This window comes from Ascidiella aspersa, chromosome 3 (assembly GCF_963924565.1).
Source record: "Ascidiella aspersa chromosome 3, kaAscAspe10.2, whole genome shotgun sequence".
Lineage (NCBI taxonomy): Eukaryota > Metazoa > Chordata > Ascidiacea > Phlebobranchia > Ascidiidae > Ascidiella > Ascidiella aspersa.
Window position 1 is genome coordinate 18,292,363 of NC_139449.1, and position 25,109 is coordinate 18,317,471.

Here is a 25,109-nt window from a genome sequence, read left to right on the forward strand (position 1 = left end):
CCTTCTCTAACTGTGAATTAATCGTAGCCCAATTTTATCTGCCAATTTGTATCAAACTGTGCCGACCTCTCAAACACTTTTTTTTTCATGTTGTCTATACTCCTACAAATAAGTTGCAAGAGAGCATTCACTAATGTAGTTATTTGGCACAAACTTCTATGTATAAATAGACATCGAGTTAAGATTTATTTAGTGGAGTGCGGCTACCTTTATAAAAAATTACCTGAGTGTTGCCGTTCGAAATGGCGTCCAGTACAACTCCGTCAATAGTCAAACGAGCGGCTCCGAACGTTTTGGCTAGCAAAACTGACGTGTTGGTCTTGCCTAAAACACAAAACGATTGGGCAAACTTAACAAAAGTTGGAAAATGTAGTCATGATGATCCATAGCCGAGTAACGACCACGCTGATATTTGGTATTCAAAAGATAAATATTTTTTTTTGACGTTACTAAATGGAAACAGGCTGAAATATCGGCGCCAATAACAAAAAAGTAAAAACAAGTCAACATACCAGACATCGGCGGACCGTGAACAGCAATTGCTATTCCTCGTCTGTTTCTGGCGGAACGGCCTTCTGGTGTTAGATCAATCCCTAGGTGGCGGGCAATAGCTGCCGACACGGGAGTGATTTCAAGGTCACCAACTGCCACGTCACTATCTGCGATAAGCAACAACAAAATGATTGGGAAAGGATACACAATGGCGTTCAACGTTCTTTTTAATAATAACTGACATAAAGTAATAAGATGCAAAATAAAAGTACACATACACAACAAAGTAAAATATCAACCCTAGATTTAAAATAAATAAGGATATTAAATTTGAATGTGGTTTGTGAAGTTCGCTATACTAAAATAATATTTAAAATGATATTGAATAATAACCCCACAAAAATGCAAATGTGTGTCTCATCACCCTTCGCTACACAAATAATTTAGAACTAAAAATAAAAAAAATGATACCTTGATCCGAAGGAAGAAGTTCCTCATCGTCATCTTCGTTTGTCTTTTTTCTGCTGGATACAGGGGATTCTGTTTCAACCTAGAGATGCAACGTACCACAGGTTAAACTTATAAACTACTTGCAGCATTAAACAGACCAACACTTTTGTTGTGCCAAAGATACGTTGAGTGGTTAAAAAGTGAATATTTAAAAAAAGGTCTTATGAACAACTTACCCTTGGTTCATCAATTTGGTCAGATGACGCTTCGGCCGGTAGCTCGCCAACAGACAGTTCAATGTCCGGGTCAACTCCTTCGCCTGTCTCTGTCGTCTCGTCGCCTACAAAATTATGCAGCATAAATAACAAAGCCCTGTATAAGCTGAAACACTTTAGGAAGTAACGAATCTCACGCAGACAATAAAATTTAAAAGAAAGGTTTTAGTTTTCGTATCAGATAATCTTAAGACTGTTTATAAAAACAGGTAAAACATAAAATCATTTCCTAATTTTTAGCAGAAATATATAATACGTATATTTGAAAACTAATGACAAAATCGAGGAATGTTAACTAAAAATAGAAGTGATGCACGTACGTTTTACAGGCTTGCTGTTATATATTTTAGTTCAGCAAAACACCTTCAGTTTTGGTGACGTCAGTTTCAGCCTTGCTCCTGGCAGCTTCCAGTTTTTCTTCGTACTCCTGGTAGAACTGGAGGAGTTCTGGTGGGAGCTCTTCTCCTGCTAAACGCGGAGGAAGGAGAACGTTGCCGTGTTCATCGTAGCCTTTCATCAATCGGAGAATCTGTAACAAAAAACGCGAATTCACGTTACAAGAAACACACTAAGGTAGAGGACATCCTTTTATACAGGCCTGCACAACTTACGACCCGAGCTATCTTTTAATGCGACGCGCGCGCGGCCCATGATGAAATAACATTTTTCGATTTTACTATAAACTTCTATTTTAATTTGTTCGGACTTTCTTGTGCATTGTGTGATTATTAGGGCGATTATTTTTTGACCTGAAAAATGAAAAATTTTGACAAATTTTGACTAAATTTTAATCTTTGGGAAACACATTGATTTTAACAACATATTGTAGTTTGAAGTACTGCATTAGTGGCGTTTTGCTTGTGTATTGCGTGATTACACAAAATTGCAATAATGATTGGCGAAAACAACAAAGTGCATAGTCAGTGATGGATATAACAGTTGAAGTGTCTGTGAGCGTATAATTTAGTTAAATACCAACTGAGGGGTGAAAAAACTTTTCAGCTCGCGGACGCATCGTGAAGTGGAAACAGTGAGTTTGCAATCAACAGGAGCAGACCTAACCATAACCGCTCAAAACTTATTTTGGCTTACTCTTATTATGTAAATACTATTGATTTTAACTTCTTTTCGTTATTAATAAATTTTTGTCCGTTTACAAAAACTTTTCAGTTTAAAATCGCTTTGCATAGCATTGCATGTCGCGTGCCTTATGAACTCTATAAAGCGCAATTTCTGGTAAAATATTTTTATCTGCTCAATATGCCAAGTATCTTTTAAAATTAAAAGTTTTCCCAATTAAGATCACATAGAAGCATTTTTTCGTTTTGCATATGTACGTTACAATGGTGCTCAACTTGTGCACGACTGCTTTAAAAGTTCAGCTTGTCAATGTTAGTTTTGCGAGATAAAGTTTAATAAAGTCCTGAACATTACACTGGTGGTTCGCATTTCGGATCTGTTTCACCACATTTATCCAAAGCTGGTAAACTGCAAACCTTACCTTCTCCTCCACCAAATAATGTTTGTCGAAGTTGAGCGAGTAAAACTCGATCGCAAACGGGGTCGGGTTGCGAACTGTGACGTCAACCTCGTCACCCACCCCGTGGGGCAGGATGGGGCCGAACTCTACCAGGTTGGGGTCGAAATCGAGCCGGGGCTCCAGACCCTCGCCCCTGACCGCGATGGAAACTCGGGAAGTCCCCTGGGCGATGTAGATCCCCATGCGTTGCGAGTAAAGGCGCTGAAAGTGTGATAAACATAATAATCAATGAAAAAAATTACCAAAGTTGAATCAAAGTTTCACGGTTATAATAAACTTGCAAGTCTTTTACAATATTTAATCAAAATAATATGAGCTGAAATTTGATTTTCGGAACATATTTTGTTCTGTTTGTTCCACAGAGAAAAGTTGACGTGCTTTCACCTATAGCGTTTCTCAACCAGTGGGCGGCAAACATCTCTGAGATTGGCCGTGTGCTTTTACTGAACTATTTGAACTTCGGTTGGGGCAAATAGAAGATTTTTTGGTCGATTATATAATTTATTTTATGTGGTTATATATGAAGCATGTTCCACCACTTGTTAAATCACAGAAGCCTGTTGATAAAAAACTTTTACAAATTTACAATTAAAATAATAGGTATACTTTGTGGTAACTGTTTTGCCAGCAAGCCTTTTGATAGGCCCAAAAATATTTTTTTTATTAAAAGTCGGTCGCAAGGTAAGAACACCTAAACCGAGATTTGAACATTCCACTTGCTAGGCAGAGGGTAAAAAATCGCGCTTTACTTTACCTCCTCGGTGGGCATGAACTTGAGCTGCACGTTCATGCGTTGGCCGGGTGCAAGGAATCCTTGTGAAGGCATCATCTCGAAGTGGTTGGGCTTTGACTTTTTCTCCTTGCGGAACTTACGTCGCAGGTGCATCGGTACGTGCTTATCCGACTGCAACGTCGTTAATAATTCCGATAAATTCAGTTACAAAAACCTACGTTGTCTATCTGTTTTATTCGTTTTTTTAAGGTAAAACGAGCAACCAAGCAATACACCGGAAAATGTACTTTTCATTCGAGAGTTAGAGAATATGTTTGTGAAAAGTTTTAAAAGCTTTGTACCAACAAAAAATTGTTTATATCAACATTGTTTATAACGCGCAGTTAACACTGTTATTACACAGATTAACATCTGTTACAAAGTAAAACAATTAATATAAAAATTTTGCAGTTACTTCGTTTCGAATTACTCTAGGAAAACAGCAAAAGTTAATTACAACTATACGAAATCAGGTAATGGAAAACAGATTCTAAATTAAAATAATCAGTTCAAACAATGTACTGAAATCTTTATAAAAACCGGCATTAATTTAGTAAATCAACATGATATATACCAGAAGAAAATCTTTGACAATAATTAGGATATATCTACAATCTACACGAAATACAATCAATTCTCACTTTGGTAAATAGACCAAACTAAAATAACGTCTAATGATGACAAAGTAAGATTCCGCATATTGCGATGAGTTTTGGACTTGTTGAGAACCTAGTTATTTTAGCGTAGCACGTAGGGCAATAATAGTGACATTTATTTTTTTTTAAAACGTGTCACAAAAGACATCCCATCCAACACATTGTTTTTAAAATAAATAATGGACAGTTGGGCGATGCGAAGACAACGGAAATATATGAGCTCTTGCTTCTTAATATTGAAGTACGATAACTAACGATTCGCTTTTTTCCCAAAAAATGTTTTCTTTCTTTAGTTGGGTAAAAAAGCAACATTCCAACTCACCAGATCTCGTTTGGCGCTGTCGTTGATGGACGTCCATTCGCACCTGACCTGCTCGCTGTTGTACAGCTGGACAGTGATGACCTTGCACTGACCGCACTGGACCTCGTCGAAGTCCACCGAGTCCGAGCTGACCGTTAGGTCGGGAACGGCCACTTTCGCGCGAAGCCGGATGCAGATCTGAGGACCACCCATTATCTGAAAAGATACAAAAAACGTATTTGTGGCAAGTTCAGTTTCGCTAATTTTACTTTAAAAAAAATTTTGAGGAAAAAAAAGGATCACTATTTATCTAGAAAATGTGTACATTAATTAAAAAAGTCCAATCATTTTCCGTAATAAAATCATTTTCCTGGTGAATAAACCTATAGACTTATACACTAACTTTCACAAAGGAACTGATTGATAAACTGAGAGCGGCTGAGATGTGGTTCCTGATAAAAATGCAACGAATATCATATACATCCCATAAAACCAATCATAAGGTATTAATTCAGACGAGTTTACTGTTAAGCACAATAAAACTTCGACAACTCAAGTTTTTCGGCCACATAACCAGAACAAAAACAAGAATACATAATTTCGTGTGGCAAAACATGTGGAAATCGTTCACCTGGACGGCAAAGAAAAATGCTTATTAATCAACTGAGGAACTTTCTAGACATTGAACAATTTTGAACTGGCAAAAAGTAGTCACATCTGGAGAAACCAGTGTTTTATAACAGCCGAAGCCTGGTTCAGGCATGGCACTGGATGATGATATACACTAAAGGTAATTTCGTATTGCTTTGCAAAGACAGCAAAGCAATCATGTCAATCCCGTCCGCCAAGTTTCAACTGTAAGAACCTACTGCGACCGATAATTATCTATACTTACATTGACCGGTACAACCGTTTCGATTGGCCCGACCCCAAGATTGGCACCTCTTGGATCGAAGGTCACCTTGAAATCGACAGTTTCATGATCGGGAGATCCCGGAAGTTGCTTGACACGATCCAGTTCAACGTTAAAGCCTGTGGGAATTACTTGCTTTTATTTTACAACAACGAAACAGCAATCCAGCAAAATTATAAATAAAACAAATTAAATCAAATTTAAGAATACTAACATAGAGTATTTGTTAAATGTATAAAAAACGAGCTCGTACCAGAATGAAACAATCCAGACTTATCGGTTGCGAATGAAACGGGAAAATGTGACGTGTTGGTTGCCCTGACAATGTGTGACCTCACGTTGCCCAAGACGACGAAGCCGAAATCCAGGATATAGTCAGTGAGGCGCACCCTATCAAAATGTAGCAAAAACAAAATCCTATATTGAATTATTATAGATATTTTTAAAGATATATTTTATGACTAAGAAGTTGCTTTATACAATATAAAACAAAGGTTCTCCAATCTAAAAAATTAAGAACAATGCGCACAACAAATTTGGCATGAACTTTATGCACTCACTTAGGTTCTATCAAAAATATAGTTTCCATGCTTTTTGGCACAATATGTACGTAACACAAGTAACGTATCCAACATGACAAACAACTGTGGCAAGTTCGAATCTTACCGCGGAATATTAGTATCAAGTGTTAAAATATCGTTTAAATCAAGGGTCTCAAACACGCGGCCCGTGTCGAAATTTTGGATTTTCAAGTATTTGACAATACCCAAGTGCCACATATCTTTTTTCAGTTTTGAAAAGTTAAAATTCCCTCTAAAAATGCCCAAAAAAACTGAAACTAATCATTAAACTTCACCATCCATTCTCCATTAAACGTTAACATTTATGCGGTGAAAGATCTGCTATTACGTCACATTGCCTATCCACACATGTAAAGTTGTCACAATAACGTTGGAAACTGCGCCGGTCAGGTGTTAGTCAAAATGGTCATAATGTTCAAATTGATTGTCGAGGTGTAGGCTAGCCTAGTATTGAATTAACCTTTCTTCTGCTTCGAAAATGAGTGAAATCACAGACGAAAACAAAGTTTTTTAAGATAAAAGTAGGAGGAGTTATATTTTGTCACCGCGGTCAGAGATACTAGTCATTGCCTTATTTGCCAGCAAAAAATAACTGTGATGAAGGAGTACAGTAAAACATGTGTCGGCACTTCGAAACAATGCACCGCGATAAATATGATGCTTACCAGGGCAAAGTAAAAGACAGAGACAACTAAAACCAGCATTTTGCAAACAAAGAGGTTTCTTGGCCAATATTAGGCAGTCCACATCTACAAGCAACTCTGAGATTAGTTTCTGCTGACAAGTTGAAGGCCCAATATCGAGGTCCTTGTCCATGAAAAACGCTGCCAGTTATAGCCAGAACAAACAAAAAACTAGCCTAAATCATCAGCCTACTTGTGTTTATCTTTTATTTTGTTCTTGTTGGTTGACATTTCATTGTAAATTGCGGCCCTTGGGCATTTTGCACGTCCTCATTTGGCCCTCAGAGCAATTTGAGTTTGAGACCCTTGGTTTAAATGGTGATTTTGAACAGTGACGCACCTTGGAAATTTCTTCTTTTTCGGTTTGTCGCCTCCAGCCGAAGGTTCTGGAAGCTTGGCACTTGAAGTGAATAGGTGCTGGTGGTCAGTTGCAAAGTCCCTGAGCAAAAGCCGCTCCACCTCCATTTGGATCTCAAGCTCGGTTGTCATGTCGTGCTAAAGCATAGAAACTCGTAAGGAACTCAAACACAAGGTGTTTAGTCAACCGAAGTGCAGTAGTACGTAAAGGCTGTCGAAGTGCAACTTATTGGATAAAGACTGTTTTGCAAACAATATATAGTCTTCATAGAACTACAAGAATTACAGTGATCATTAAGGCGAATATTTTTCGACTGAGCAAAAAGGCAAATTTGGTCAAATTCGTAAGTCAGATCAAAGTTTGAGTCTATGATTGCATCCGACAACAATTTATCTGTATTTTATCTTTATAACAGAAATATACACGCGACCTGGCAAAATTAACCACGGGTGACATCAATTGGAAACCACATCACGTTAAGTCGTTTATTTTTGCTTCAGATAGTCGCGGATATTTTGGACAAATGTATAAAACAGTTTTTGCTTTTATTCGTGATGGATTTGCAGCTAGCCATTCGTATTTTTTTAAATGCCAGCTTGAGTAATTTTCTTCTTTTTTTCACCCATAATTTTATTTTAACTGTTTACTTAGCAAATTCCAGTCGTCAGCAAAATATTATGTGCTGTACATCTCAGAGATACACGACGCCAGGACTAATATATTGTCAAAGTGTTAAAATTTTGTAATAAAAGTTTTTACGTCTTTATTGCAGCCACTGTAGGTCAAATCATTGCCCTAGTTACCAAAATACATCAAGAATAGCAAGAATAGTCTCAAAAGATAAACAGATTGTATGGCAAACCAGACTGTGACGAATTACAACAACAAACCTCTTCGGTGGCAACGAACTGATTGTTAATGTCATAGTCTAGTTCCTTTTGGCGTCGCTGCGGTGTGGACACGCCACTGGAGGGTCGGTCCTTCTTGCTGGTTTCCCTGTCCATGTTTTCCCGCGCCTCCTTAACTAGCGAAGCGTAGCGTTCGTCGTCCTCGGTGAAGCGTGGCAGATCGAGAGAGAGCCGGGGGAAAACCCCTTCGCCCTTCACGCCGATGATCGAGGGTTCAAAGTGCGCCACTTGGATCTAACATGAAGAGAGGCAGATTTATCGATAACAGTCTTAGGTAAATTACTATATATTGAAACTATATAGTTTTTTTTACTACTCATTGTTTTTTTACTAAACATTGAAGCTAAACATTTAGATGAATTGGCTTTGAGATTGCGCTCAAAATAGGGACTTTCAAACTGGAACCCAAGACCTCCTGGATTTCCATGGAAAAGTTTCAAGGTGTCCGCGTCAAATCTTTGTTTAAAAGGTGTCCGCGCCAAATGTTTTGTTTAAAAATGTGGTTTAAATGACAAAAAACATTTTACAGCTTGTCACAGTAAGTGAAGTGGACAAGTAAACAACGTACTACGAAAAAAAGATGTACCTCGAATGATTTATGGAAGATTTCAGGAACTCCGGGAAGGTATTGCACCTTAAGTGTGACGTCACTGAACGCCGACACGTGGCCACTCGAGGGGCTCAGCAGGGGAACTCCCGGGACGGGGTCCTTGCCCCCAAGACCACTGAGACCCATAAAGTCGAAGCCGACGCGGCCACAGTTTTCCAGCTTAATCTCACATTCTGTAACTTGGTCGAACATCTGAAGACATAAAAACGCACTTTAGGTCACCACTCAATAGCAGTAGAAAATTACAAGACAAATGCAACAACAAAAATAAAAAGAAACACAAAAGATTTAAATGATTTTATGCTGGAACGACCATCTTAACATTGCCTGCTATTTACGCTTCACGCTTCCATGAAAAACTTGGTTCATGCCCTCCACACAAAAATATAATTGTTGGTATTTACATAACAGACTGCCTTAATAGATAACAACTAGGTGTTAATGCCATTAACTTTATTTATGCATCACAAATACTTAAAAATATGCCCACTTCAAGTTGCAACACGTTTAAGGCCGTAAAAATGCGATAAAAACACACGCTTTGTTCACAATTTATTTCTAAACAATAGAGGTCGGAAGTCACCTGTTTTCCAAAGTCGACTTCAGCCCGGTCGAACCTGTACTCGATCAGAGAGGCCTCTCCCTGTAACTTCACTTCGTACTTGGGCCCGCCCTGTACCTCGCAGATCGCCCTGTTAGAATATGTTTGTTTAATCTTGGGACCTATACTAAGATTTTTATCTCAACATTTTTGGTAATTTATTTGAATGACTTGCAGCTGCAAATATTGTAAAACTGCGATTTTGAAGTGCTTTAAAATGACGGTAAGGTTTCTCCAAAACTGTTCTTTTTAAAAACGATAAGCATTACAAACAAGTTACACAACGAATAAAACACGGAACATAGTAAATATGGTTATAATTGTGTTTATAGACTCTGAAATAAAATAAAATACGAAGTCATTGGTAAAAAACATCAGTAAAAAGAGGTATGACGAATAGGTGGTTCTGTTGTTTTCAGCTTTCAGTTTTACCACACTTTTGTGTTACATACGTTCAGCGATAGCATTAAATCATATTTTAAAATTTATTCGCTGTAAGGGTATTACAAATACAAATAATTAAGGTAATAGCTGTATTAGCCTCACTGCATACACATTACCCCTTTCGCCTACAACTACAAATAACAAAAGTGTACTACAAAAAAGTTGGCCAAAAATCAGTTCTGTGAACTTTTTACTTTTATAGGAAGTGCTTCGCGCGAACTGGTGTGAACCGAACAATCGCACCACTGGACTAGTAATACCGTGTTATTATAGATAAAACCACTTAAGATAAATCAAAAAAATCTATGTGAACTAACCATAGAATATTGACTAGTTAAAAATAAGCCTTACTGCATGCAGATGTGTCCCTTTGTTTAAAAGCAACCACAGTATAGCTAATTAAAGCCATAATATAAGGTTACATAAATAGGTCCTAGAAAAAGTTGGCCAGAAACCAGTTCTGTGAACTTTTATAGTTTCAAGAACCGGCTGAATCCCACCACCACCGTATACGTTATACATGTCCAACACCACAATTTTACCCGGTCACCATTTTCACTAACTTGGCGTTGCAGCTGACATCGGCGTGACCGTAATACGTCATGGTGACGCGCTGCGTCTCGCCGGGCTCGAGGGTGCCGTACAGCGGCAAGATGTCGAAGACCTCCTCGACGCCGTTAGGCACGTGACTGGCGCCGGGCTCGAGCCAGGGAAGAAGAGGAAGCTCGGCCAGGCGGTTGTTGGCCGGATGCGAGGGCTGGTGGCGGGAGGAGAGTCTGCTGTGCATTCGCTTCCGTTCCTCCTCCAGCTCCGGATCAAGCGCTGGCAGATCCTCCTTGCTCCACTCGACGCTCATGCCCAGGTCGATGTTCTCCTCCTGCGAGTGTGTTTTTCACTTTGTTTGAAATGCCAAGGCAGTGTTTGACGGATTGGGTATAGTAAGTTGTACTTTGTCACTCCAAAGTGTCGTACTATATGACCGAACACGAAAATAGTAACTTTTAACGTCAGAAATATTTGTTTTAACGTCAATGTACATAAACGTCATGACTTGTTGTATATTAGAAAAATTTGAATGCGGGCTTGTTAAATAGGCAAGCGGGCCGCAGGTTTCCCACCCTGGTTTAAACCTGTCTTAAATACCGCATTTAAAAAAACCTTTTTTATTTCTATATGGCTTTGCTATTCTTACAACGTCTAACGAAAACCTCCAGTCATTATGCTCCAAAGATAACTAAACACTTTATTAAACTAGGTGCGGTAAAACCAACTTAACTTTCTTAACTAAATGTTTGTGAAAATACATCTGTGTACAATGGAATTCACAAATTACCTCCACCGTTTAACTATATAACGTCACTGCCTAATATCCTTGGTATAGCACGTTCCTGCTCAATAAGTTTAATATACTTGATTCTGTCAACATGAATATGCACAAGCGGCTCCCCAAGACACCTCTGCTACTAACTATTTTTTTTATGATTCTTACTTCAACTACAAGAAAGTCAAACGCGAACCTGGAAACTTGTGTCCTGGTCGCCGCTGGCATCCAGGTTCATCTCACTCTCGGTGGGTCGCTCTTCTCCGATCGCCTCCTGCTCCTGGACGCTCTTGCTCGCCGCCTCTTCACCCACCTCACCTGCGGACGGATGGACCTCCAGGTTGGAAGTGGCCGCGTACGATTCCTGGACTTGTTGGTTCGTGACGTCAGTGGGAATTGTGGTGACGTCAGAGGTTGGGTTGGGGGCCTGGAAGGGTGGCTCTTCTTCCACAACGGTGGCTTCCATTTTGATTATCGGTGGCTCGACGATCTCACCGATATAACTGGGTGTGACAGAGTTAATTTATTTTACGTTGTTTGAATAAGTCACTTTAGTAAGCCAACGTTGTAACTAAATGCAAGTGAATTACTATTTAACAGGATTGATACCATCGAGAAATAACATATTATTAATTTGAAGGACAATTTAACAACGAAAAATAACAAATAGTAACGGCCAACGGGTGGCAAGTGGTGTATCAACTTCATGCAGCATAACTCACACAGTTTCCTGCGTGTTCTACCTACTCTTCTACAATATTTGTGTGTTTTCCCACAGTTAAAAATATTCCTACTTATTTCGTCAGAATGGCAGTGCGCTTACCGTATGTTTTGTTCCCCCTCTGTGACAAGAAACGACCACCTGTAAGACACAGGAAGAGGACTCGTGTTGGTGATATCGATGTAGCGAGCCACCTCCGTGTCGTTGAGGATGCAACCGAAGTCCAGCTCGGTGGAGTCAAAGTGAAGGTTCGGAAAGTTGACCTGAATTGAGAAATAGCGGACTCTGAACATCGCGACAAGCAAATACACTATCTTTCTCAAATGTGTTCACACAACACGAATCGTAATTCAAATGAATTAGAAACATGGTAATTTAACGCTACATTTATTTAACCAGTCCGCCTGAAGCAATAGAATGTGAAAACGTTCAGTATACACTTACTTCTCCCTTAAGTTGAACGGAATCCGAGTGCGGATGCTCCCTGTAGGTGATGTGTACTTCACCATCAGCCACTCGAGAAACAAGGTCTTCCTTAAAAGCGGGATCGAAGCGAACGGTGATCTCAAGTTCTTGTCCCATCGACAGTTGAATCTCGAGGCGAGATTGTGGGCTTCCGTAAAAGTCAAGCAACTGGAAAGCAATGCAATTTGTAAAGCTGTATAAAGCGACACTAGTTTTAAATCTTGTTTATTTTTACCAAAAGCCGAAAAAAAGCTTATCTAACCACTTTTTATCATAGAGAAGAACTTAACCATTTTTTTATTATAGAATAGAACAGTCAGTAAACAATGTAGAGGTTGGTACAGATTTTACGTTCAAGTTAAACTTGTCAAAAAATGACTACATAGCCTTTGAAATAACATATATAAACTTTAATAAAAACAAAAAGGCTGAAACTCTCATTTTCTATGCTTTAGGATTTTAGGGGCCCTTTCTGTATGCTGGCATTGCATTAACAACAGCACTTTAGGAAATACCTGGAAAGGGTGCTGCACACGCAGTACACTGGTAAGTGGCAGAGAGGAAACGTTGCGAGCCACAAAGGTGCGCGTCTGGGGCGTCAGCGCCGTGACGTCATCGGGCCGTTTGTCGACCCTGAAGTGGATGTTCTGCCTGGAGAGCTCGAGCACGGGCGAAATGAAATCGGCGCGTATCTGGGCTCGCATGATTCGCTCCTTGCCGTTCGCCTTGCCGATGATTGCGTGACAGAGAAGGTGCTCGCAAACCTGGCGCGGCCTGTGCTCACAAAATCAAAAGAAAGGTTGTTGATGCTATGTAAAGCGTTCATTTGAATATTGTCAATGTTATGTAAACTGTTACTGCATATCAACCGAAAAACACATTTCTGCTTATTGTAGTTCTGCACCAACAAGCTGACCTATTCAGGTGTCCTTTATCAAGATGAATAACGCTGAATACTAATATCAAACGAATATTTTAGTATTCCTAATAAGAAAAGCATTTCAAAGTTACAAGCTTGAAAACGAGAGACGCATAAACTTTTTAGACTGACTTTTAACCTGCTAAAAATGATAGAACGGCTTTATCGATGTTTAAGTTTAAAATAGGTGGTATTTAAACAGAAAATCACAAAAAATCGAAGTTGGGTAGGACGAATTAGTGCGGGCTTCGACCTTTATGTGATTGTAATCTAATGCTAAACGCTAAACATATCAACACACTTTGCCATGTAAGCAAACCTTTTTTATACTATATATTTTATTAAATATTAAGCTGTACGCATAATAATTTTGGGACTGATAAAACTCATAGTTAAAAACATGTAGTTAAAAACTCATAGTTAAAAATACCCTAATTTTGGGACTGAGTAAAGATGACAAAAAATATTAAATCACTTGTCTCAGAATGTAGTTTTGCGCTAGAATGTTAATTCATTTATACTCACGTATCGCAATATCCTTCCAAAGTGACGTTGATGCTCTGACCAGGTTCCAAGGCAAATCGACTTGGAGTTAGTTTAAACACAGGTTCCGGTGGGGAAGGAGGAAGTGCAAGGTTCTAAATTAATTAAAACACATATTGAACTTTAATATTGGCTCAGGCAAGATTTTTTTTGTTTTTTGTTTGTCAATCGATATACGCCATCAACGAACTGACAAGACAACGAATGACAAAATTGCCATGATATATACTGAAATTCATAATTATAAACTTGGCTGTTTTTGTAAAAGAATAAGAATACTAATTACTCCACACGTCCACAGAAACCCTGTTTTGTTTGCCAGGCAGCGGATTTATTACAAAATGGAACACCACGCTCTAATATGCTGACACATTATTTCTTCAATGGTAAAAAAGATCAAACTCTACCCTGTATTTCATGTCCTTCGGGTTAGGCGCCAATGTTTCGCGGCGGCTTTTGGGTTTTGCGAAGCCATCGGTCGACCAGGCGAGTGCCTGATGACGTCGGCCGCGGTTGGTCAAGCGGAACCGGCGCACGCACTTGGCCTTGGCGAAGTGAGGGCCCAGGTTGACCGAGGGAGCGATCACCGGTTCGGAAACGATTGTGGTGCCGAAGCCGTACGCGTGAACCGGGATCGTGATCATTGGTCCCTTGATCACGCTCACCGTGAGTTTGTCCTGAAACCTGGAACAAGAGGTCGAGGATTATCGCATGAACGTTGCCAACTCATCTTAGTTGATATACTGGCATCTTGGACAATGGACAACCAAAGGCTTAACGGGTGCGAATAAACCACGTTATGCAAGTTTCCATGATGTTTACATAGGTATGCATACACTGTACAAATCTGAAACATATTGTACAAAAAGTAAAGCTCAAAGCGATTCGATCCCCCAATTGATTGACACAGTGCGCAATTTAGTTTACATTCCGCATGCATCAAATATACCTCAATATCGCACAGTTTCGACATCATTGTTAAAAACGAGCAGCATAACTATATATAACTTGGAATCGAGTATGAAATTTCGACGCTATATATTTTTTCAACCTCAAATGATTTCGCTGCGTATCGAAGAGATATTGCTAATTTACTCCCGCTGTTTGACGGTTAAGTGTGTATAGGTATTGTAAAATCAGTTTTTCTATATTCAATTTATTGTCAAAAATTTACTATTTAAACAACAAAACGAAATAAATTAAATTATTTTAGTCGACAATTTGACCAGCTTCACAAAAAATGCTTATATGGCAAATCCTGTTCAGTAAATGTTTAAATCGTACATACCTGATGCAGTCGTCTAAAACGGCCGTCACAGTGAGGTAAATAACGGACTCGGGTGGAATCGTTCCGCGGTTGGGCTCCACAAACCACACAGAATCTGGGCGCATCTGGTGATATGCACAGTTATAAGACAAGTTAAAATTTACCCAACGATGGCACTCTGAACGAACAGCGAAGAGGCCTCACCATTTGCGCGATAAAATCCGCTGGAATTGTCGATTCGTTCGAGAGCTCGACAGTCTTGGAGTTTGGTGTGAGCACTTCGGTCTGTCCCCAATTGATGGACTCTGGCAGCACGTGAACCACCGGACCTTCACCGATGCACGTCAGTTGAAGAGGCTGGCGAAAAAGCATGTTAGGTCGAAAGAATTAAACATGGAAACGAAAAAGACAACTTTGACCATTGTAAAGCCTCATTGGTGTTTACTTATGCAAGAGGTTCTCAAAACTGTACGTCGCGACGTCTTGGTAAGACGTTTTATTTATCAAGTGCGTCGCACAAAATTTGGTTGCGTATACAAACTCAAATTGCGTTAAAAGGCTTGTCATATACATTTGAACTTATTGTCAGGGGAAATTGCAGCAATTGATAATGATTTTCTGAAAAATAACAAATATATATATTTACTCGCTTTGGTGAAAAATTTTTAGTGAAAATTAGTAAAATGCAAGTTTAACAAACTTTTCTAAAGGCTTCGCGAGAAAAAAGTTGAGAGCCACTGACGTATCATAAGGGCGACTGCCTAGCACAATTCGCTTATTAATGCGACCACCGAAGAGCGCCTTGAGAAGAACAGGAAACACAGTGGGGCTACTCACGAGCGGAGGATCGGGACTTCCGAAGATGGAAAAATGAGCCGTGACTTCCTGCTCGTCCAGCTCCTGGGCCTGGATGAGGATGGGAACTTCCACCGAGCCACGTGGCTCAATTAGGCCGCTGGGAAGGGAGCTCCCGTACACGACGGTGGTAAGCTCTTCACGGATCTGTTAATGTTGCACTGGTTATTTTTCATTCGTTTGTGTGTGCTTTATTGTTCTCTCTTTTATCGTTTGTACGCGTGTTCTTTTTCCCTTTCCTTCTCACTCACGTAAATCATATCGCTTTTCCACTATCGCATTTCACCTTTCACGCTTCATTTCTTATCTTATATCACTTTTCTGTTGGCACCTAATAATTAGTTACGTTTGGCACTTCACCATTTTTCCCTTCGTTATGGTGATCTGAGTAACCGAAAATCAATTAAGGCAGTATGGTTTTGGGAAAGCTTGTGAAACATTTAGAAACCTTGGTAATTGACGTTTCTACAACCTTTTCGGACGTTGGAGGCTTTTTATTGCTTTATGTATTTGATTGTTTTACTTACAGTTCGCCTATATTAATACAGTTTAAAGACACTTTGTGTAGCGCTTTGGCATCCGACAGGCTGTTAAGTAGGAAAACTGCAGTTTGGCGTTACATTAACAGGTTTGCCAATTGTTTTTTTAATTGAAAAACACAATATTGGGTAAAGACCAGGACCCGCAATAAACCGATTAATCAAGGAATAAAGCACCAACTTTTTCTGTAAGGTTAGAACCTACGATTGTGACCAACTCAGGACTCTACCGACTAAGCAATGTAAAGGCACATTGGGACCCATGTCTAAAATGTTACAATTATTTAGAATGAGTTAAGCAATTTACTTGTAGTTTTTAGTAAGTAACACTTCAATACAAACCGAAATAAAATGCTTAATTTGATCAAAATATTTGCTGCAAACCTGTGGCATGAGGTCGTATTTGGCGGCCAGGTCAGTGTCATTGATCAGTTTAACCTTCAGCTGGTAAGGATGATTTATAAAGCATCGTCCAAAGTCTAGAATCGGCGTACCAACCTGAAAAATTCGTAGTAATTTACTTAATACATTATATTACAGTTATAAAAAACTATTAAATGCAACGTGTATTTAAACGTTTGCAATTCTCCAAGATAATGTTTACTGCCAACATTTACAATAAACGAATGGTTGGCACGTAGTTATTAATTTTTGTTCTCATTCAAACAACATTTCTTACCTGTACGGTGGGAACGATGCACTTGGCGGTGATGGGAAGGGATAATATTTCCCTTCCAACTCCTTTTACGTCCACAACCAGCTGGTAGTCGTAACGTTTTAACGAGTTTGAACACAACGTCACCATAACTCGCATCTCGCTCTGAGGCCGGATAGTGCCCTACACAGGTGTTTATCAACTGATGGCAAAGTTTTTTGGCGGTAGACCAATCGCAGAATGTTTAAATATAGGAGTTGGTAACTAAAACAAACTGAAAAACAGGCGGCAGTATTTAATACAAAATGCATCGTTGAAATTACCGTGCTTTTGACAACATTAAAAACAGGTCATGTGCTTAAAAACACCGTTGAAAATGACCCTGACAACCTTTTACAATCGATAATAAAAAATTATTTATAGGTTCAAATCTTAAATGTAATACTAAACTCTTAAGGCACAAAAAGTTAAATTTTGTACTAAAATTTTCTTCCACAATTTACTTGATTTACTTGTGATTGTGATTAACCAGTTTTACAGTTAGCAATGTGCCACAAAAATCCATCTATATTTGCCGAATCGAAAGTTTTGCACATTTGCTGAAGTATTCCGGCACATTGAAATCAGCATTAAAAAAAATGGTGAAAGTGTTGCTGGATAAAATGATTCTATAGAATATTTAAAAAAAAGGGTGTTTATATAATTTAAATATATTTTTAAGACGATACTAGACGATGCTTCTCAGCAAAAGTTTCAGGGTCCTTTCCACGTCAGGTTATTCGCAACTCTAACCTGAGCAGGGGCGATGTCGAACTCTCGCGGAGAAGCAATGTTTGAGAAGCTGCTCATCTCGCCGAGCAAACTGTTCTCGCCCAAGTCCTTCATGCTCGAGATGCTTGGCTCGCCTATTCCGTCGCCTGGTGCAAAAAAGAAATAGACAAACAAGTCATGAAAGGCAAGATTTTATACAAGAGAATTTAACAAAATAAAATAGTACCGTTTCGCATTTCGGATGTTTGTCCATTATCCCATATATTTGTAATAGGTTTGTTAGACTAATATTTCCAGGACCCCAAAGCTTTGTTACTTACAGTCGGAATTATATTTTTTGTTGTATATATATATTTGATATTTAAACAAAACCGCTCTACTAATATTATACTTTTACACTAAAGTTTCGACGTCCTGCACAGGTCGCCTTTCATCAGGGTAAAAAAACAAAACCTACAATTGCAGAAACGGAGCTCGGTATACAATTTTCCCACAGAACAAATATTGATATAAAAGAAGAATTAACGCAAAGTATTAAAATTCTCACTTGGAACTCTCAGCACAAAGGTCATCGGCACAAGTGATGTGTTGATAAGCGAACAGATCTTGCTGTGGTTGAATCCGTACGAAACTGTGCCAAACCTGAGGCGCGGCACGTCAAAGTGGAAGGTCGGTCCGATCACGTTTCCCCTGTGCGCAAAAAAAACTCGGCCAATCAGAATACAATAAATATTGTGTTTTTCTTTGATTTAATAAAACGAGTATAGATAGATACAAACGTTTAATTGCGAAAAAAAGTATACCAACCCCGAACACTGCATGTGCCAAGCGACAATAGAACTGATTGCCGATCGTCGTATTTTATTGCACTTGAAATGTTCGACAAAAAACTAGGAGCGGTTATTTTTTGTAAGATTAAATGTTTAGAGTTAATGAAATCTCGTTAGGTCAAAATTTTCAAAGTCCCGACACGTAACAGTTTCGTAGGTGGTATTTGCTCGAAGACAAATGTCTCTCCCCTTACAAAATAAAAATAAAAAAAAAGTCCATGCGGGGGTATTTAACCCACACTTTGATATACCCCAACATGCCAATCTTGTGAACTCAGAACCGACGCCCATATGAGAGTCGTAACAAGTTTCCAAAACACACCTTATCACGAGCTTGATGGTTTCGGGCGACCCGTCAACGCTGAACACAAACTCCTGGCTAAACGAGCCTAGTGACTCGGAACGAAAGGTGATTTCAAGTGCCTGGTGGCCACCGGGCAGTACGATACCCTCTACTGGGTCAAAGCGGAACTCCTGGAATCGAGACTTCCCCGACTTGTTGCTACCAATGTCCTTGGGAGTCACCAAGCTGAAGATGGCGTCGATGTCTCCCTTGTTAATGAGAACCGCCTGTAGAGGAATATTATAGTAAATGTACCGTAATGATTTGTAACGTAGTTTGCTAATTACATTGAAAGTGATTTGATTAGGTCGATATTTGTCTCAACGATACAATAGATCTGATATGCAATAACAATCTGTAACGATTAAAGCAGTGTAATAAAATAGGTCGACATAATATTTGTTTATTGAAACTTTGAACTACATCTATCTGATTACTATAATAGAGGCGAGCTTACAAGAAACACAGCGATGTTCCCTTTATGAATTTACTTGTATTTTGCGATTTTATGAGGCGATGGCAAACGCTAACACGTTAAAACAATGTAGAACGCAACTGTTACCTCATAGGTATGAGCAGAACTTGCAAAGATGTTGCCGATGTCGATCGAGTCAAATGAGAAGACGAGCTTGGGTCCCATTCCGTCTCCTCTCACTTTAAGTGGCAGTCTACTTTCCCTGCCTGTGATGTCGCAGAAGATGGTTTGCTGGTAGGAGCGAGCCTCGGTCGGTTTGAACACAACCGTCACCTCAGCCGTTGAGTTTGGCCAAATGTCGCCCTCCTACAGAAGGAAGGTTGGTTGTATTTTAAAGTTGAGGTTTTTGTGCTTAGTAAATGGTTTACTGTTGCGAAGGAGTATGTATGCGAGGTTAAGACAGATATGCTACATAGGCAGAGAAATATGAGTTTAGGATTGACCTGGATAAAAAAAACGGCTCATGGCTTATTTTTTTTGTTAAAACTTTGTTTCTCGTTTTCTGTTCCAAGATTGACAACAAATTTGCGACACTATAGTAAAACGCTATTGCCAAACAGATATTTAAACATAATACCTTAAATTCTCCCAAATTAAAACTTAAAATTGCAAGATAAACACTTTATGATTCCAAACAAAATGATAAACAATTGCATTGCTCTAGGTAAAAACTCGACAACTGAGTTGCTCTAGGTAAAAACTCGACAACTGAGTTGCTCTAGGTAAAGACTCGACAACTGGTGTCACTTTGGTTTTGAGGCAACGGCCTTTTACGAAATCTTGTCGTTACGCTACTCCTCCAGCAAGCCGTGATTTACCAGTGGAAAGAGCTTGAAGACGTCGTCGTTGAAAAGAAGGGGGTCGTCGTTGACCATGTTCCTCCGGTTGCGGAAGGTCCGCGTGAGGATTGAAAGTCGATCCCGGAGCGATGGGTCGTCTGTGCATTCGTTCAGGAAGCGCTCCCGCTCCTGTCTCTCCTCCTCGCTCACTTCCGAACAAAACCTGAAGAATTTCGGAGCAAAACCTCAAGAAAAGCGCGATAACAAAAACCAAATGCCGATCACAGAAGAGAATTGCTCGTTTTTTGGACGAAATTTGTGACAGTTTAGGCAAGTATAGGAAGTGAAAATATTGCATAAATCCATCATTCAAAAGCAGCTTATTAAATCAGGATATGTAATGCATGGTAGTGATTTATAAATGGTTCTGGGTCCAAATGTCTGTCTAAGTTACCAAATGTAAATCCCGACAAGTAGGTGCTTTTTACGTGTTGCTTGTTTAAAAACTAAAACAAGTTAACACCTCATGTCAAAAACACTATTTTTTCCAACGATTTGTACGTAAAAATGGAAATATGTTAAAAATCACTTTTAGATTCGGGGCAGTATTCACAAAACTTGATGTGAATGACGAAATACAGTATAGCAGCTATACAAGGGATTCATACTGTCAACGAGCAACGATTAATAAAATATAACAACAGCGTGGCATACTTTAGTTTTTGTGTGTCCTCTTCCATCTGCGTGGCAAAGGGCGACCACTTGTAGTGCGCCAATACGTTGCTGCGATTGTGGATCACCACTGAACGTTGATTGGCCATGAAGATGTAGGTGTTGTCAATGCGCAAGGTGTTCTTGTCCAAGCGTACGTTCGCGTCCACTGCGGCGCCGTACATAGCCACGTGAATGTCTTCGCCTACGGTTAGTGAAAAATATCGATAAAATAGGCAGAAATAAATTAGGAATTTTAGTAACACATTTGCCAACTATTGAGTGTGCTTCCAAGTTCCGTGAGAGAGTGGTTAAATATCTGTCATTTGAAAACAAAATGCTGAAGATTTGTTTACAGATTTTTTTTCACTACTAAAAACCTTTTTTCCACACTGTAATATTGGAAATTAATTTTAAATAATGTAACAATTATGCAAAGTAAAGGAAATGATTTAATTGATTAATGACTTGTGTTGTGATTAATTAAGTCTATCACCTGACTCAGGCATGTTCATCTTCATTTAATTTTTTTTTAAGTAAAGTGTAACTTAAATTTACATTTTTCCCCTTGTATAATACATTGTTTGGCTGCTGTTTAAATAAAAATTTGACGGCTTATATAAGGACACAAAATAAACGAAAATAGGCATTTTATAATCAGATATCATCTTTAACACCTATACATTTTAGAAGTAATTTTAAGTTTAAGAACATCACAATATTTTCAACTTAACTTTTGTATAACCGTATTCAACAAAGTTCAGACAATGCCAGTATAGATTGATCACCTGTATCATATTTAAAAATGAGGTCTTGCTGATGATCACCAGTCTTCCTTGGGTTGAACTCTAGTGTGACTTGCATGCTTTCTTCAACACCAAGACTACCCCCATCAGCAGTCACAGAAAATGGTCTAAACAGCATCCAAATAATGTTTATTTTAGGTAAAATAATTTGATTATAACATACTCCGTTTTTAGAACATAATGTTTTGTTTATTGGTGGTGTTTGTCAGTTTGGTTTGGTGTAGTTTTAACTAAGGTTTTGGGATAACACGGCAAGAAATAAATAAGTGTGAGCAAAAAATATATTCACAAAGAACCCAATTAAAGTTAATATATACATCATGCACACTTACAAACTCGCATTGAAAACACATCTTGCTTCACGGTTGCCAATATTTCGCACAAAAAGCACTTTTGTTGTTTTGTGCTTCACTGGACAAATACCAAAGTTAACTTCATCAGGGAAGTCCAAAATGGCACGCGCACCAATTGCCTGAACTGGAACAATGAATTTTTCCCTTTCGGTCATGCAAATTAACTCATGCATATAATCCTTTTTGTCTTCAGGTGTAAATTGGATGTGAAACACTGATGCCATACCAGGGGCAACCTACAAATACATTAATACTAGGTTGTAACAACATCAACAAGCTAACATATTAATACTGTATTTTTTATACTCAGAATTTGAGAAATTGAATAATGCTCTAGAAACCAGAAACATGGAAAAAAGTAAAATTAATACTCCCCCAGACAAAAAATCAAAATAAGGTAACAAATGGTCTAAGACACAACAAAGCTAAATGGAAAGTTGATCAATGGTTAGTTGATGTATTTACTTAATTAAACAAATTTTACAACTGGAACAAACTATGAAGATGTATAATATAGAATTTACTCTTTTTGTAGCAGAAATCTGTTTTTGTTAACTAATTTGTAATGAGATACATTAAAAACAAATTATAAAAAATATTTTTGTCAAAGTATATCTTTCTGTGTCACTCGTAGACTTGAGATAAAATATTTATTAATTAGAAAGGTATTTATTTTTGAAGTGCCAAAAACCTTGAAGCCAATTAAATGAATTACCTTATGACTGACATCATCTGGACTTATGATCTTGAAGTAAGGTGAGTCATTTTGAACAACTTTCACCAACCTTGGTACCTAGCAGAATAAAAAAAAAAATATTTCTTTGTTAACCAATAAGAACTAAGAACAATTCTTTGGGAAAATTTGAAAGCTGAAATACGTTTAAATAAATTACCAAATAATAAGGTTTTATGACTTTTACAGGTTTTCCATACTTTGAAATAAACATTAACGAAATGCATAAAACACCCTCGAAAAATATAAATGTTTACATATATTAGTTAAATTATTTTATGCTTTGTTCAAAACCATAAAAAAGATACACCACAATAAAAGATTTAGTAAAACATAATAATGTATCATGTATTGGAAGGCTAATAACAAAAGGTATATTTAGATAAACAATTAACACCTTGTCATTGTTGCGCAGTAGCAATGGAACATCATAAGTTTTAAAAGGCTCAAAGTTCTGAAAGAATATTTCTGAAGGAAATGGCTGAAACATAGCTTCTTCTATGTCTACATAGGAAACCTAAAAATATTGTAAACTATGAATATTAAAGTGCGTTCAAATATAGTTTATTAAACCAGCAACAAATTTAAAGTAATTAAACACAAGCATATATTTTCAAGATAACATGGCATCTTAATGTTAAAAATAGAAAACAAGTTTGTTTGAAAAGCTAATATCATATCTTTTATGATACCAACTGATTAACATATACTTATATTAATTATATATAAAAAAAATTCAGTATCAGAAATAACTTGGTTTACAAGAACTACTCATACAAATGAGTAGTTGCTCTAACAACAACTGATGTTTTGTTTTCTGTACGGCTTGAGCCCATAGTAAACGCTCACAGTAAGCTTATTGGGAACAACTAAACTAAACCTTTTGGTGGGTTGTTTCAGACATGTCCATAAGCTCAACAACCCTTGGAAGCCTCATCTCATGTGTGTCAGCCAAAGTTTGTTCCGTATCCATGCTCATCTTTTTCATGTAAAATGAAGGAGTCATCTAAAAATGATTAACAAACAAAGCAATGTCTATTAAATATTCCAATAACCAAGCTATATGAATGTTGCTACCAGGCATAGTAATAATAATCGAAAAGAGCAATAGGTTTCTGGTAAAATTAAGGAGACAAACTAGAAGTTAATAAAAAGAGACTCTCAATTTAACTTTTACTCAGATTAGATATATATTGTATTTTGCATGTTCTAATGGAACAGACCATTGGCCCGACTCTTTTAATAGAAATGTCTATAAAAAAATCCAATGACCAAGCTATATAAACTGTTGCTACAAGGCATAGTAATAATATTCAAATGGTATGATCCATGATGACGGTAATTTATATATGTAGCGAAAGTTGGTTAACCTTTGCAATTACCAGAGGAGCTGATTTTAATTCTTATAACCAAGCATTATTGTAAAAAATTGTAAAACAATCATAAATTTATTTAAACAAAACCAAGCATACAAACACATTAAGCCACATACCCTTATGTTAGGCATTTCAGTGGTCCTAATTAACTTTGGATTTCTGGGTGCAGTGACTTTGCTTTCAAACTTGTTAAAAATCACATTGCTTAAGTGGCTAATGTTCTTGGCCACTTGAAAGTCGTTGCTTCCACCCCCTGCAAACCCAGGGTTTGCTGGGCTGGGCATTATGACTGTTGGGTGCAATATACTTTTTGTAATACACTGTTACACAAGAATTCCTTTAAGAAAATAAAATAAATAGATGTTTAAAATTTTTTTTTTTTTTTATTTAACCCCCCATGAATGTGTGATGTGGTAAAAAAAGGCAGGACGATAATTGTAACTACGGAAGTTGGCCATGGCCTAAAAGAACTTGGTAAAATAATGGAGGCAAACTAGAAGTAATAAAAAAGATACTCTCAATTTAGGTTTTCTCATTAGGTATATATTGTGTTTACAAAAAATAAAAATGAAAGTTGAATTTTCTGATGAAAGAAGCTATTTGCCGGCGAAAATTGACACAACTGTAACCGAATCTGCAAAATTACAATACAATTAATTGTCAAATCCATTCACAGTAATGCAAATTTGCCACTGGTCTAGAATCGTACCACAACGAACATTATTTGGGTAAAGGTGTGGGTTAGTTTTTGGGTTTTTGTAGGTTAAGCAATATTATCAAATAATAAATATAGTTATACGGTACTTGACTTACCCAAACAATGTTTAAAAGGTACTTTTTAGTAACAAACTAATTCTATAGCCGTTTACCGAACTTAATTTTGAACATCGCTGACCGGCTAATTCTTCCGTATACGGAAAATGGATCGGTTACCGTACTTCAAATTGAAGTTCGGTAACGGGTTGCCCGGCATAGCCTCTTCCCTTTCTAATTTTTTTAAAAGATAAAATGCATACCTTCCTGCTTTTCCTACAAATTTTAAAAGTAAAAAACGTTTTATAGC

The 25,109-nt window shown here is 37.9% G+C and overlaps 1 protein-coding gene across 1 annotated transcript in view; it reads right to left on the bottom strand.

The window, feature by feature from the left end:
* LOC146160531 (hydrocephalus-inducing protein homolog) overlaps nucleotides 1-24,377 on the bottom strand; it is a 55,632-nt gene extending 31,255 nt beyond the window's left edge. The window contains exons 1-38 of the mRNA XM_083385850.1: nucleotides 24,163-24,377; nucleotides 23,551-23,676; nucleotides 23,068-23,187; nucleotides 22,653-22,730; nucleotides 21,917-22,173; nucleotides 21,567-21,691; nucleotides 20,782-20,983; nucleotides 20,107-20,290; nucleotides 19,376-19,594; nucleotides 18,793-19,040; nucleotides 18,188-18,330; nucleotides 17,662-17,786; nucleotides 16,894-17,052; nucleotides 16,599-16,712; nucleotides 15,658-15,822; nucleotides 15,025-15,177; nucleotides 14,842-14,945; nucleotides 13,961-14,237; nucleotides 13,536-13,648; nucleotides 12,607-12,865; nucleotides 12,071-12,259; nucleotides 11,729-11,889; nucleotides 11,102-11,408; nucleotides 10,148-10,461; nucleotides 9,123-9,231; nucleotides 8,516-8,731; nucleotides 7,912-8,163; nucleotides 7,004-7,158; nucleotides 5,653-5,789; nucleotides 5,382-5,518; nucleotides 4,508-4,702; nucleotides 3,512-3,661; nucleotides 2,719-2,958; nucleotides 1,581-1,746; nucleotides 1,179-1,282; nucleotides 964-1,042; nucleotides 513-659; nucleotides 224-324 (exon numbers count right to left, since the gene is read on the bottom strand). Coding sequence (XP_083241976.1) covers nucleotides 224-324; nucleotides 513-659; nucleotides 964-1,042; nucleotides 1,179-1,282; nucleotides 1,581-1,746; nucleotides 2,719-2,958; nucleotides 3,512-3,661; nucleotides 4,508-4,702; nucleotides 5,382-5,518; nucleotides 5,653-5,789; nucleotides 7,004-7,158; nucleotides 7,912-8,163; nucleotides 8,516-8,731; nucleotides 9,123-9,231; nucleotides 10,148-10,461; nucleotides 11,102-11,408; nucleotides 11,729-11,889; nucleotides 12,071-12,259; nucleotides 12,607-12,865; nucleotides 13,536-13,648; nucleotides 13,961-14,237; nucleotides 14,842-14,945; nucleotides 15,025-15,177; nucleotides 15,658-15,822; nucleotides 16,599-16,712; nucleotides 16,894-17,052; nucleotides 17,662-17,786; nucleotides 18,188-18,330; nucleotides 18,793-19,040; nucleotides 19,376-19,594; nucleotides 20,107-20,290; nucleotides 20,782-20,983; nucleotides 21,567-21,691; nucleotides 21,917-22,173; nucleotides 22,653-22,730; nucleotides 23,068-23,187; nucleotides 23,551-23,676; nucleotides 24,163-24,330 — 6,498 coding nt within the window. The 5' untranslated portion in view covers nucleotides 24,331-24,377. The remainder of the gene's footprint in view (nucleotides 1-223; nucleotides 325-512; nucleotides 660-963; nucleotides 1,043-1,178; nucleotides 1,283-1,580; nucleotides 1,747-2,718; nucleotides 2,959-3,511; nucleotides 3,662-4,507; nucleotides 4,703-5,381; nucleotides 5,519-5,652; nucleotides 5,790-7,003; nucleotides 7,159-7,911; nucleotides 8,164-8,515; nucleotides 8,732-9,122; nucleotides 9,232-10,147; nucleotides 10,462-11,101; nucleotides 11,409-11,728; nucleotides 11,890-12,070; nucleotides 12,260-12,606; nucleotides 12,866-13,535; nucleotides 13,649-13,960; nucleotides 14,238-14,841; nucleotides 14,946-15,024; nucleotides 15,178-15,657; nucleotides 15,823-16,598; nucleotides 16,713-16,893; nucleotides 17,053-17,661; nucleotides 17,787-18,187; nucleotides 18,331-18,792; nucleotides 19,041-19,375; nucleotides 19,595-20,106; nucleotides 20,291-20,781; nucleotides 20,984-21,566; nucleotides 21,692-21,916; nucleotides 22,174-22,652; nucleotides 22,731-23,067; nucleotides 23,188-23,550; nucleotides 23,677-24,162) is intronic.
* Between the last annotated feature and the right edge of the window lie 732 nt (nucleotides 24,378-25,109).